General features: G+C 33.8%; 1 protein-coding gene across 1 annotated transcript; it reads right to left on the reverse strand.

Annotated features, from left to right (window-relative positions):
• Positions 1 to 801: 801 nt before the first annotated feature.
• On the reverse strand, positions 802 to 14,347 carry LOC134694653 (tereporin-Ca1-like). The gene is made up of 3 exons (XM_063555696.1): positions 14,247 to 14,347; positions 2,191 to 2,444; positions 802 to 1,316 (listed from the first exon to the last, which is right to left on the reverse strand). Exons 1-3 carry the CDS (start codon positions 14,278 to 14,280, stop codon positions 912 to 914), a joined length of 693 nt encoding a protein of 230 aa, XP_063411766.1. The 5' UTR covers positions 14,281 to 14,347; the 3' UTR covers positions 802 to 911.
• Positions 14,348 to 14,717: the final 370 nt, after the last annotated feature.

The raw sequence follows: 14,717 nt of genomic DNA on the forward strand, positions 1-14,717 counted from the left end.
AGTATATGTGAGATATGAAGTAAATAATAAAGAATATACCAAGAGTACAACCAAAACCAAACTAAAAACAACAAAAGTCCAACAAAAAACGACGAAAACAACCAAATGTAATGAAACCGAACACAGAAAGAAAAAGAAAAAAATGAGCAACACGAACCGCATCAACAATTTGGGTTAAACTCCTGAAGGGTAAACAGGTTCTGATTTCCTAGTAATGTAAACAAGGGAATACAGCACTTTACAAATTCCATGTGTCCGAAGCGCTTTTGGTTGAAATTAGTTACAAGAATACACAAATAGTGGTAAACATTCCAATAGTGGAACATTTTAAGCTACTCAAACATACTAACTTAAGGATGCTCAGATCCTAATCGGGAGTGATATGTTAAAATTTTACAGTAAAAATAAACAGGAATAACTTAAAACCGCCCCCCCCCCCCCCCAAAAAAAAAAAAACCAACAAAATCAGAGCAATTCAAACAATTTTGAACTTAGAATTTCTTTGTTGGCGTTCCATAGCTCTCCAAATCTCAAACAAGCGGGGAAAAAACAGTTGTTTGGTTGTTTTTATAATGGCGACATAAAGATGTTATTTGCCATTTTCAGTAGGGGCTTTATGAAAAATAAGCAAGCATCAACGGTAATTTTATTGAACAATCAAATTAGGATTCGGCAATTTTAAAAATTGATTTCTGCAACATTTCACTAGTTTGTACAAGTTTTAAATACCAGTAACCGTTGGGAGACGGGTTTGGCCAATAAATCAACAGAGAGTGGGTGTAGTGCATAGAGTTCAACTCGTTTTCGCTAATGAATATTATTTAATGACTGTCTAAACAATTTTCACTGAAGGTTTTTTTCCCAGTAATATGGAAATCCAATAAAACATCGACCATTGTACAATAATGAAGCTACCCAACAATAGGTACTTTCTCAACCTGAACTTTCAACGAGTCTGCAAGATCATTTAACTCAAACGGTCGGACGATGATACGAGCTTTAGCTTTATGACTGGTCCCCATTATTCCAGTGACCTCGAATTGGCTGTCCTTTATTGATATTGTCTTAGTATGTTGGTAATATTCTCCGCGTCGGAAATTTAAACCAGAGCCGCTTGTTCCAGTCTCCATTTGCTGGAACCAGTCTTTATGTTGTGTTACTCCTTTATCTGTTAGCCCAACGCCTAGTTCGTTGCTGTGTAAATCAAAACTGTATGGACAACTCCACATGACGACTGCTCTCTTACCAGTAGACGATATCAACCAGGATGCAGTTCCGTATGTACCTGTAGCGGTATTTCCGGTTTTGTGTGCTACCTGTAAATGAAATATAAAATATAATGTATATTTCTTATTTGTCTTTTGTCGCAAACTTTATTGTAAGTTCAAAGAAGATGAAGATAAGTATTAGTGGCATTTACTATATAATTTGATTAAGTGGTACAACGTGGTCGGATAAACAAACGTTAAAAGTTTATCCAATAAAACGGTTAATTGGAAATTCAAACTATTATAAACAATATTGTATGCAGGATCATTTCTATGTTATCGGATTTTATGTTCAGTCATTATCTTATAATCAAATTTAATATATCATGTGCTGTTGTCGGTCACATCACGGGGTGAGGTCAGTACTTACACACATAATTAAAATATATTTTCTTTTACAAATGTCTGAGAAGATTTAAGTTTGGCTAAACCTTTATAAATGGTACCATATTTTGGTGAACAGTTAAAAGAATTGATGTTAACAGTTTTTTCTGATGTTTTTTTTTATCAAGTTACGCCATTTTTAGGGAAGGGTGGAATAGTGAATATGATTAAAACATGATAACCCCGTAACGTTCTTTGTGCCTGTCCAAAATTAGAAACCTGCAATTAAGTGGATGTCTTAGGTTGCTGATTGTCAAATTGTTTTTCGTTTGTTGTTAAGTCATCAATCAGAACTTTTGTTTAAAGTTTCCTCATTTGAATTTTTTACATTATTTTCATGTCAGAGACTGCGATAGCTGACTATACTTTATTGATTTTACTCTTTGTTCATTAATGTCATACGGTGATTTATTGATGCTTTCTGGTGGAGAGTTGCCCAACCATAAACAACAATAAGACAGCCATACGGCTACATCTCCCTGTGTTAATAGTATAGAGAAACGTTTAAATCGGTCATGAGAGTCTTCCTGCTACTTACGAACTGCTCCCTTTGTCCTGGTCTCACTACCACCGGTGGAGCTTGAATAATGCCACCATTGATGTATGATTCGGGGTAAATCAAAGGGTATTTGGTCCAGTTTTCTACTTCCACCGTACAGGCAACACTGTAACCGGAACCACCTAAAAGGCCATTAAGAACACTTGCACCAGAAGTTACAGCACTTGCAGCCGTTCCAGCCGCTGCTATAGCAGCTGCCCAGTCTATTAAACCAGTCACTCGGACAAATAGCACTGAAAGTTAGAAACATCCAATTTTGTTCAAAGAAAACATAACTGTTTTTCAAGGCATTTTGAAAATAGAACTTTGTGAACGGATTTAAGTTTTATAAATCACTATAATAGTACGTTTATGTCAACACATATTCTTAACTTCCAAGTAACACAGATTATATTCGGTTTCACGTGAATGCATAACAACTCTGAAGATTCTAGCTATCACAAATGCCTTACAATTATAGGCAAGACTCGGCAAATTTTGCTACCTTTCATCTTAGATCTGCCAAATGAAAAGTATTAGTGATTTCAGAGTTGTCTTCCTTATCAATGTTGTAACAAGCGCAATTTAATTACAAATATGCATTTATATTACATGTCCCTCTGTAATTGTCCAAAGGCTTATCAATTATCTGTAATAACTTCGGTCCTCTGAACATAGAAAATGATAGCGCGAGTGGGGCATCCGTATACTATATATATGAACACATTCTTTGGTTTTTTTTTATAGTTTGAAGTATGAAATGACTGAGACTGGATCTTAATGTTGACTGTAATAGAAAGTTAAATAACAAAAATACCGAACTCCAAGGAAAACTTCAAATCGGAAAGTCCTTTATCAAATGGCAAAATCAAAAGCTCAAATATACAAAACGAATTATTTTTAAAAAAACATCTGTCATATTTCTGATTTTGGTACAGTCATTTCCTTATGTATAACATGGTGCATTAAATCTACTAAATAGTTAAACTTTGCACTAACAAAAAAAAAGTCTATCTAACAGTAAAATGAGAAAAAAAAACATAATTTATCAATGCAATGCATCTGAAGCGCTTTTCTGAAGTTACCGATACCTTTAACTACGGAAAAATTGACGAAACATATTTTAAATTTTGCTCTTGATACTGTTTGTTATTCATAGATAAGCTTTTATCCAAATTTAAAAGAAAGAAAATTTAACAAAGGTAATGATTTCTGTAAAAAAAATTGTCCCTTAAAAACAACAGACTGAACCTAAACATGCTAAATATTGATGTCACAGACGCCGTTGATGACGTAATTTCAAGTATCCCACATTTGAAATGTTGACCCGGTTACAAGTTGTGTTCTACAATTGGACTGCCAAATCGACATGCACTTTTATAATTCTGTATAATGTCAAATCGACAAGCGGACATGGCGATTTAAATATACCTCCAGACTTTTTTTCCGGGGGTATACAAATATTTAAAAACTTAAGAAGACTGCCTCAGAATTATGACCAGGTTATTGGTCACCTCTGTCATGTTCATTAGTTTCGGGGGAAACTAGCGGTAGTTTAGATAAAGTCAAAGTCGCTGGAAAGTTTACATATTTATTTCACATCCATATATTTCAAATATCAAAACATAACTGAATAACAACATAAAAACAAATATAAAATACAAATTCAAAAGACTGATTGACATACGGAAAATGAACCAATCAAATATCTTTTTATTAAATAATATTAATTAGCGTTTTGCCGAAAGCGGGGATTAAGGATTAAAACATGCTTCGTATAAGTTTCTCAAGAATGGCTTTCGGCAGTTATCACTTAGTGTCAATTTATCTATATTCTTTGTTACAGAACCTTTTATCATAAAGACGGATATAAATCTTTGATAATTAATCTGAATGAAAGGATTATAGTTAAGTGTAAAATTCAAGTAACTTTGGAATAGCGTAAAATACAATAAACTAATAAATTATTAAAACGCAATGAGGACTCGGAATAATTGATAAAAAGCAAATATTATAAACATATACAAAATCCTAAATGTGAACTTTGAACGAACAATTGTCGGGTCATATTACCCCGTCGCTCCTTATCTGATACTCCCGTATCAGCGTGTTAATTATGAACGAATAATATTTCAAAATGCATACAGGAAAAATTCAGTAAAAAGGGCAACATTGTATTTACATTATTTACAAGCGCGCTATTACGAACATTTGTCGTCTAAAATTTTCTCTCTCAAAATATCTTTAAAGTACATGTTATTAAATATAAGTGTGTCTAAATACCAACACGAATAAAATTAATCACGAATCAATATGTATAAAACGAAGTTTGTAATATTTGTCACCACGCAAATAACAAATGAACACTGTGTCTCTTTCTTTCATAAATTCGATACTTGAATCTATATGGGAATATAAAATAAATCAGAAATATATATATATAAACATTGTCATTCTATTAAAAGTCATTGTTTTGTCAAATAAATCTGTTTTCATCACCAACTCTATTTCCATCTGGAATGAACACTAAGAATATCACGCAGATTCTCTTCAATCTGAACTTTGTTACTACATATTTTAAGTTTCAGGAACATTTGTCCGAACTAGTTCTGTAGCACTATATATATTTATGTACACATTTTTGTACTAATACATTGAATACATCTATGTGAATGTAACCATTTATCAAAATGTCGCTTATACCTGATATCTCTTTTCAATAAAAACGCAAAGTGTAGATCATTTCGATACTTGAAAAGGCATTGTATGAAATATCGCAATACTGATTGTAAAGCTAAATATATTTATTTGCAGTGAATAAAATCTCAACATATTTCTCTTAAAATATTGTGATAACTTGGGTACGGATATAAAATGTTGGTAAAAAAATAGGGGGGGGGTCAAACTGTTGAACTTCAAATTGAGAAAAATAGAAAATAGGATATATAAAACTCAAGTGTATATTTCTGTCTGATTGTAAACATGCTGTGTATTTTAAAACTAAACAGGTTCTGATAGAAATTTTAAGACACTTTTTTGTCTGAATAAAGATCTGAAGTACCTTTTTTATACTTTGAAATATGCAAATGAACTTGTGTTGTGATGTTGTTTGGAAAAAAAAAATGTAAGTTTTGAAATAATATAAAAGTTTAACAATAGTTTCTATAAATGCAAAAAGCAGTTAAAATTAGTTTTCAAGGTTTGATCGTTTCAGCATAGGATCGTCACTCCTATATTGAAACTCCTTTGAACACGAATTGGGTGACGAGTCCAAGTCATGATCGAAAGGGGTCGAAATAAATGCCAAAAGTTTGGTACGACTGTACCCGTTATACCATTGTTAGAACATGAAAATAACACCAATTTTGTAACAAAATTGCAGTTACTTGATGTATGAACTGTCACTGATGTTTGTCTGATAATACGACCATTAACTTGTGTAAAAAAAACACTAGGTCCAAATTTACGACAAACATACTATGACAACCCAATATAAATGTAAATGTTGTTATACTATAAACAATACCGTTTGAAGGTAAAAAATATGAAAATCTGAAGTACTTGATTATGTAAATCTATCAAATTGTGATGTAAGAAAAACACGGGATAATTGTACATTGTATGTAAGTTAACTTTTGCTATTTATGATTTGAAAAAATAATTTGTAATTTCAATGTGTGATTCTACAGAAGAATAAAAAGGATGTGTGTCAATTCTATCTCTTTGTTTTACGTGCTTTTATACGTTTAGTCTGATCAATACGAACTTTAAATTCGTGTCTTAATTCTGGAGGAATATTTTCTTCCGGTTCCCATGTATTATCTCTGTGACTAAACCCTAACCATTTTATTTTGTAATGCATTTTTTTGTTTATACGTTTTGCGTCAACTATCCGTTCTACTTGGTACAGATCTGGATCATCGTTAGTTCGGATGTCATCGGTATTTCGTTGTACTTGGTTCTCTGGGTGTGTATCAGTTTGAACAATTTCATCGTCACCCTCAGCAATTTTCTCTTCATCGTCATCATCGTCTGACATTTCATCGTCAGTTGTAACATCTACATTGTTTGTAGGCCTATCTTGTGGATCGTGATATTGTTTTAATCTGTTTGCGTTAACAGATCCTTTGATTGGTACATCGTCTGAACAGCGCCGTAGTTTGTATGTATTTTTTCCGGTTACCTCGGTTATGTAATATGGACCTTGCCATTTGTTGCAAAGTTTTCTAGAATATCCAACTGGCGTCGTCTTTGTATCCATCCAAACTTTATCTCTTATTTTAAAAGTTGCCTCTCTCGCATTTTTATCGTGCTGCGCTTTGTATTTCTTCTGTGCTTCAAGTAAATTTTCTTTAGCTATCTCTCTGGCTAATAAGACATTGCTATGTAGTTCATCAATGAACAGTCTTGCGTCTGGTCCAACATTTGTGGGTGTTGTCAAAACTGTATCAATCGGCGTTCTGCATTCTCTACTAAACACCATGTAATACGGGGTATACTGTGTAGATTCTGTACATACGCTTGTGTTCATCGCATGAGCAATACTGGACAATTTATCTGGCCAATCTAATTGGTTTGCGGCGATGTATGTACGAAGTTTCTATGCTATTGTTTTATTGTTCCTCTCGCAAGTACTATTTGTTTGAGGTCTGTAGCTACTAGTTCTCATCTTTTTGATCTCGAATATATTGCAAACCTCTTTTAATATATTGGACATGAAGTTTTGACCTTTATCTGTAAGTATTGCATCTGGCGCGGAATAACGGCATATCCACTGGTTGTAAAATATGTTGGCTACATCTTTTGCACCTGTATTCTTCATTGGAAAGATTTCTACATATTTGGAGAACGAGTCTACGACAAGTAAGACATGTGAATATCCATCTGGACTCTTTCTAAATGGTCCTAAAATATCCATATGAACCCTTCTGAATACGTCTAGAATTGGAAGTGGCTGTAAAGGTGTCGGGCGTTTGTGCGCATCCGGCTTAGCTCTTTGACACTGTATACACGTCTGTACGTATTGTTGAATGTCACTGTACATACCAGGCCAATAGTACTTATATCTTATGGTATGATAAGTTCTTTCAATGCCACCGTGTCCACCAAGTAAACTGTCATGGTATGATATCAGGATATCGTCTCGTAGAGTTGAGGGTACTGCTAACCGTTTGACTATTCAATCCGCCCTGTGACCTTTTCCTTTCGGATAGTATAAGTGATATAATACGTCATCGTCTATGATATAATCTTGGGATTCAATAACAGTTTTCCTCGCTTGTCTGGTCTTGTCTGGAAGTTCTTTATCTAATATGTACTTGATGACATCTTTGAAATTTTCATCTGTCCGTTGATCATTTACGACTTTTTCCTTTGAACTAGTTGTTATTTCGCAAATGGACGCATATGGGTCTAGCTCGATGAAACTGGATTCTGTCTGTGTTGACGATTCGACTGTAGCTGTTGTAATAGTAGCTATTTCGGTATCATATGGTCTTCTACTTAACGCATCAGCATTACCATTAGCCGTTCCCTTTTTGTAAATTATTTCATAATCGTAGCTTTGTAGAAACATAGCCCATCTTGCCAGTCGGCCTGTGATTTTCTCCTTCGTAAGCTTCTGGGTGTGTAGTAGTGCTTCATGATCTGTAAATATTGTGAATTTCCGGCTAGCCAAATAAACATGATATTGTTTAACTCCTTCAACCAAAGCTAAATATTCAAGATCCCTGATACAATAGTTCTTTTCGGCTCCTCTTAATGATCGTCCACCATAAGCAATGACTTGTTCTCTGCCTTTATGATCTTTTTGTCCAAGTATGTAACCAATAGCGATCTGTGAAGCGTCCGTGTAAAGTATGAAATCTTTTGAAAAGTCTGGAAACGCGAGTATTGGAGATGAGATTAAAAGTTTCTTTATCTCGTCGAATGACTGTTGGCAGCTCTTGTCCCAAATAAATTTAGCTCCTTTCACAAGCTGTCTGTGTAACGGGTAAGCAATTTCAGAAAAACCTTTTACGAACTTCCTGTAGTAATTTGCCAGTCCTAAAAATGCTCTGACATCTGTTGTATTTTGCGGAACTGGAAAAGTTTTTACGGCATCTGTCTTGGTTGTGTCAACAGCTATTCCATCTTTGGACAAAACATGGCCTAAAAATTTTACTTCTTTTGCAGCGAAAGTACATTTTGTTGGTTTAAGTTTTAAATTGGTTTCCCGTAGCTTTTGAAATAGAGTCGTAAGGTGTTGCAGATGCTCTTCAAATGTTCTTGAAAAAACGAGAACATCATCCATGTAGACCAGTGCACTCTTCCAGTTTATACCACGTAAGACTTCGGACATGACTAATTGAAAAGTGTGAGGACTGTTAGAAAGGCCGAATGGTAGTCGGTTAAATTCGAAGACTCCTTCGTGACATGTGAATGCGGTTTTATGTTTCGTTGCCGGATCAAGCTTTATTTGATGAAATCCATTAAACATATCGACGGTACTATAGTATTTCGCCTTCGCCTCGCCTAACATATCAACAATATCGTCCATTTGTACAATCGGGTGCACCTTTTTAGTTGTTAAAGAATTCAGGAGACGAAAATCAACGCAAAACCTATACTGGGGCGTGTTGGGTGTTGACGATGCTGACTTTGGACTCTTCTTTTGGACTAAACAAATGGGACTGGCCCATTCACTTTGTGACGGTTCTATGATATTATATTTTAACATCTCTTCTACATGTTTGCTGGCTTCTCCTTTAACGGCTGGTGATTGCCTGTAGAACCTTTGTCTTACAGGTTGCGCATCGCCTGTTTCGATACGGTGGGGATGGAGATCTGTACAACCAAGTTCGGATAAATTTATAGCAAAAACGTCCCTATTTGTACCTAACATCACCATTAGTTTTTGTTTTTGTTCTGTTGTTAAATCAGAGTCAGAAAAATTGAAATTTAAACTTTTAGCTATTTCGATGTACTTTGCTTCATTATTTTTATTTTGTGTACCCTTATCTATTGAATTTATTTCTACTGCATCATCGGTGATTTCACTTGAAATCGAGTTCTCTATAATGTCACTGAACTTGCCTATTTTTGTATGTTTCGATAACCGTACTTTTGCATTTGTAGGATTAAGGATTTGTAAAAATGTTTTATTGTTTCTTATTTGTACAAGACATGTGGCACCTACAATATTCTGTTTTCCAATCAAGGCTGGGTTCGGTTCAATAATACCTAATTTAGATTTTATACTTTTGTCAACAGTTTGAACGGGGATAATGACTTCGGACCTACTGGGAATTACTTCATCGTTAACTAAAGAAATAAAGCATATGCTATTGTCATAATTATCACCATTAGTAAGGGGAACCTCAGTAATACCAGACTGGAGAACAAGGGTTTTGTCATCAAAATTGAGCCTTGCTTTTTGATTGTTTAAAAAATCTAAACCCAGAATAATAGAATATGTAAAATTTTCAAAAATATGAAAAGTTTGTTGCATTGTTAAACGACATATTTCTATAGGGACTTTAATTGTTCCGATTCCTCTTAAAGATGCTCCACTTGCTCCGGTTGCAAGAAGAGATGCCTTTTCAAGTGTAACCTTCTTATGCAAATTTGCATAATAAAAATCTGCCGAAATTGCGCTAATAGTAGCTCCAGAATCAACCATAGCCATACCAGAATGATTTGCAACCCGAATTTTAATTAAATTTGATGCCTTTGTGTTATTTAAACCTGTTGCCGAAATAAATTTTGATGGTTGCGCCGAAAAATGTTTTGGTTTTGATCTACACATTTTTGCTTTGTGGCCTATGGATTTGCATTTATTACATTTTATTCTAATAAAGCGACATTGAGATGGTATATGGTCACACTCACCGCATCTGTGGCATGGGTTACGTCTGCGTTGTCGTCTTGGCGTTCTTGTACGTTGTTGAATTTTGGTCTTGCGATCAGCATCCGCATTAAGAAGTGGTTCCACCATTGTAGGTCTGGTTGTAAGCTGTTGTATTATATTGCTGTTAACGGCACTGATTTTTTGAAACATCATATCAATTTTAGGTTTCAGTTCTGACATAATTTTGTCTTCAGTTTCCTTCTTTTCGCATTTTTCTAAATAGTGAGAGTTTGCTTCCACTGACCGCAAGCGCACTTCTGCCTCTTCGACTGTTTCCGGCCATTTACCTAGGGCCATTAGTCTAACAAGTTCTGGTTTACATCTATACTGCAGTTTCGTCAATTTGAATTGTTGTCCCACATCTTGGTCTTCAGACAAAGCGTTAACTCGGTTAATAAATTCTGCAACAGATTCTGTTTCTTGTTGTTTTAAATCTATAAAGTCCGAAAATTTTTGAAAGTTCTGTCCGTCGGAAATTTGATACTTCTTCAGAAATTCGCATTTTAAATTTTCACGAGTGTTTGTTAAATCTTCCGGTAGTCCATTAAACCATATTTGTGCATTTTCTTCTAGAAATAGTGGAAATGCATTACAAAATTTAGATTCATCGTAATATAACGAAACGAAGTTTTCAAATAATTTCCACCAACGACTTGGGTTTTCGGTAAAGTCACCTTTGAATTTAGCTAATAATTTAGTAGGGTCCATTTTGGAATCGGTTGTACAGATCTATATTTATGTTAAAAGTTCATCATAGTTGTGATAGGAATATGTCCAATGGAAACAGAAAACACATTTTTCTCTTCTTTCGCCGTTTCATTTCCTCGCAAAAAAACTTTGTCAATAGCACTTATGGATAACGAAATATTGTTAATTTTAAAAGTACATTTTGTCACTCGCTTGGCTTTTGAGGTACACTTTTGAGATCACGGGTATTATTCCACCACTTATGACCAGGTTATTGGTCACCTCTGTCATGTTCATTAGTTTCGGGGGAAACTACCCAGACAACATGAGTATGTTGGCCCAACATTGGCACAACGTATATCATTGCATTGGCCCATCGTTGTATTTTAATGTTGGCCCAACGTATAAGTGCAAAGTGGGCCTACGTTGGCCCAACATGATGGCTTCATGTTGGCCCAACGTGGTACGGTTATATGCAATACATAGGGCCAACGTTAGCCCATTGTATGAAAAACGAAATCCATGTTGGCACAACGTTGGACCAACGTAGAAATATCTTTTCTTATGTTGGCACTAGGTTGGTCCCAGGTAGATATTTCTCCTTTTTGTGTTGGCAATACGTTGGTCTATTGTATCAACCAAATTACAATGGATGCTGCATGAGGAGCTGGATATGATAAATACGCCAGAGCACATTTGTTTTTTTTTGTGTTCCAAACTGCCAAAGTTTAAGGTAGCAATTCTGTATTTTTGCATTACCCATTGTTGTTACTGTCCTTGTTTTTTTCTTCAACTTTGCCTCTTTAATTTTATTTATTGTGTGACTCTAAGATATTTCTTTGGCAATGTTTGATGGATCGACCAGATAAACTCTGTGTCATTTGGTGTCTTGTAAAGAGTTGTCTCATTAGCAATCATACCACATCTTCTTTTTTCATATCAATTTCATTTATTCCTTTAACAGAACAAATGACGTATGGCTTATGGTTATGCGATGATACAAATATTTTTTTCGGAGATTTAATTTTAGTTGTATTGGTTCCAGATCCAGAATGAAAATTAAATGATTCAGAAGATGAAACTTTATTTATTTTAAATTTGATATTATTGGTCGTCACCACGAGGAGTGTCCTCCTCAATTTGAACTTCAACAGTGTCATTATTATTTATATATGTTATTCTGTTTTCCCTCCTCTGTTTCTTGCCACCTTCTCTGTCAAGGCTTGAGCGCAGCCAATCTTTAGCTGCATCATCCATCTCCTCATCCGAAGACTCTTTACAGCTATGTTTTTTTTCTGACCGACTCTGCAATAAAGTTATGAGTAAACTTGAATTGTGTATTTGCCTAATGCATGCGTAATCTCCCTTCTAGATATGTTATATAAATTAATGTATGTTCTAAATATTTTAAACACTATTTAATAATAACAAACCCTTATTATTATTATTTCAGAATTCGGTATCATACTTTATATATTCGTAATATACATGATATATAAAGAATAATTTAGATGGGTATTAATGAACAGTTATATATTTGATATATAAAACACTGTTACACATGCAAGTGTGTATATGATAAGGTTTCACAATAAAACAATAAAACTAACAAATTCATTTATATTTTAATGAAATAGAAATCATTATACCACATTTTTAAAACATTACGGAATAAAGGTACATCTTAAGACAATTTTATTCCATTAACTTCAGTAATGATCATACATGTTGTGGTTATAGATTTTTTTTTTTTTATTAAAATATTAGTAATTTACAATTTGTTTGAAGATACTAATGTTCAGTGGCAAATATTTCATGATAATTAATAGGATTGAAATGATTTAAAATCTACAAAATATTTCGCCCGAAAAGTATAAACTTCAAGATCAGCATTATAAAATGATAGAAATTAATATATGTTTTGATTTTTAACAACATCCCTCAGATTAAAAAATCATATTGTAATTGTCATTCTGAATCGTATATATATATATATCAGATTTTTTAAAGTTACAACTTACATGTTACTTTCTTTCTCTTTGAATCTCAGATGACATTATTTTCTCTTTTTGTTTTCTTTGTATCACTGCTTTCTTACAAATACACAACAGGAAATAATCACAAAAGTGACCATCCCATTACATTCAGATTTCCTATAAACTTAATTACCATAGCAACTATCTTTGAAATTTGTCGAACATATGGTCAACCTTATCAGAATGGGCTTGATTAACAGACTGGCTGTATCAAATATCACTCTGCATATAATTGCTATTATTATGTTTCACAAAGTTTGATGAATAAAGTTATTATAAATAATGATTGCAATAAATTTTAATTTTTAACCAGGCAATCTATGTTTACGATATACATTTTTTTATTACAGTAATGATATTCCAGTATAAATTTTACCTGACTTATATATAGAGTATAATATATGATCAACGTTGGCCCAGCATTGGCCCAACATAGAGTTGTAAATGTAATTTCAGTTGATAAACACATTCGGTATAACATTAACTGCTGCAATCGAAATTATCCGCCTCCCAAGAGAAATAAAGCTTAAATTATTATATAATCAATTCTATTAACAAAATTTCATATCGGCCCTATGTTGCTATACTAACATAATGCCAACAGTTGCCCACTTATTTATAACCAACATGAGATAATAATATGAATTTACAACAACAGACCAACGTTGGGCCAATGTTGTGCAGCCAACACCAACGTGCGACCAATGTACCGACAATTTGCCAACGTTGGACCAATGTTGTGCAGCCAACATAAACTTGCGGCCAACGGACCGACAATTTGCCAACGTTGGGCCAATGTTGTGAAGCCAACACCAACGGTCGACCAACGGGCCGACCATTTACCAACGTTGGCCCACTGTTAGTCTGTTGACTGGGTAGCGGTAGTTTAGATAAAGTCAAAGTCGCTGGAAAGTTTACATATTTATTTCACATCCATATATTTCAAATATCAAAACATAACTGAATAACAACATAAAAACAAATATAAAATACAAATTCAAAAGACTGATTGACATACGGAAAATGAACCAATCAAATATCTTTTTATTAAATAATATTAATTAGCGTTTTGCCGAAAGCGGGGATTAAGGATTAAAACATGCTTCGTATAAGTTTCTCAAGAATGGCTTTCGGCAGTTATCACTTAGTGTCAATTTATCTATATTCTTTGTTACAGAACCTTTTATCATAAAGACGGATATAAATCTTTGATAATTAATCTGAATGAAAGGATTATAGTTAAGTGTAAAATACAAGTAACTTTGGAATAGCGTAAAATACAATAAACTAATAAATTATTAAAACGCAATGAGGACTCGGAATAATTGATAAAAAGCAAATATTATAAACATATACAAAATCCTAAATGTGAACTTTGAACGAACAATTGTCGGGTCATAGAATGCTCAATGCAAATATTGACAAAAAAGTGTGCACGTACATACCAGTAAGACAACATAACAGAAGATCAACTCTCATGTTTGTGGACGTTAGGATTAAGTTTAAGTGGTATATATGTTGATAACCTTTTGCTCCTGTTCTAACGATTTTGATAACCTATTTGATTTGTTCTGCTAGTTTACAAGCCAAGGTTACACGGTTACATTTGTAATGTGTGCAGGCAACATATGCATGCATTTAAATATTATCAAATGAAAAATATGGTATGGACAACAGGACAACAGCAGGAGTAAAAATATTCGTACCAATTAAAGAGCATGTGCAAACTGTTGTCGATCCATACAAAATATATTCCGTGCACATCACATCATTCCCTTATGCACCGTTCACCGTTTCAATGGTAACACTATTTAAGAATTCAAAATGACCAATAATTTAAATTAACAAAGACATACGATTACAAATTTTGATATTAATAAACTGAATTTATAATGAATATGTATAACCCTACCTTT

This window comes from Mytilus trossulus, chromosome 13, assembly GCF_036588685.1.
Source record: "Mytilus trossulus isolate FHL-02 chromosome 13, PNRI_Mtr1.1.1.hap1, whole genome shotgun sequence".
Taxonomy (NCBI): Eukaryota; Metazoa; Mollusca; class Bivalvia; order Mytilida; family Mytilidae; genus Mytilus; species Mytilus trossulus.

Excerpts from the sequence above, each read along its gene's own strand:
- LOC134694653 (XM_063555696.1), bottom strand. The coding sequence starts at position 14,280 with ATGAGAGTTGATCTTCTGTTATGTTGTCTTACTG. Across the intron at positions 2,445-14,246 it reads TCTGTTATGTTGTCTTACTG|TGCTATTTGTCCGAGTGACT; the intron begins GTATGTACGTGC and ends TCTAACTTTCAG. Across the intron at positions 1,317-2,190 it reads CAGGACAAAGGGAGCAGTTC|GTAGCACACAAAACCGGAAA; the intron begins GTAAGTAGCAGG and ends TTTCATTTACAG.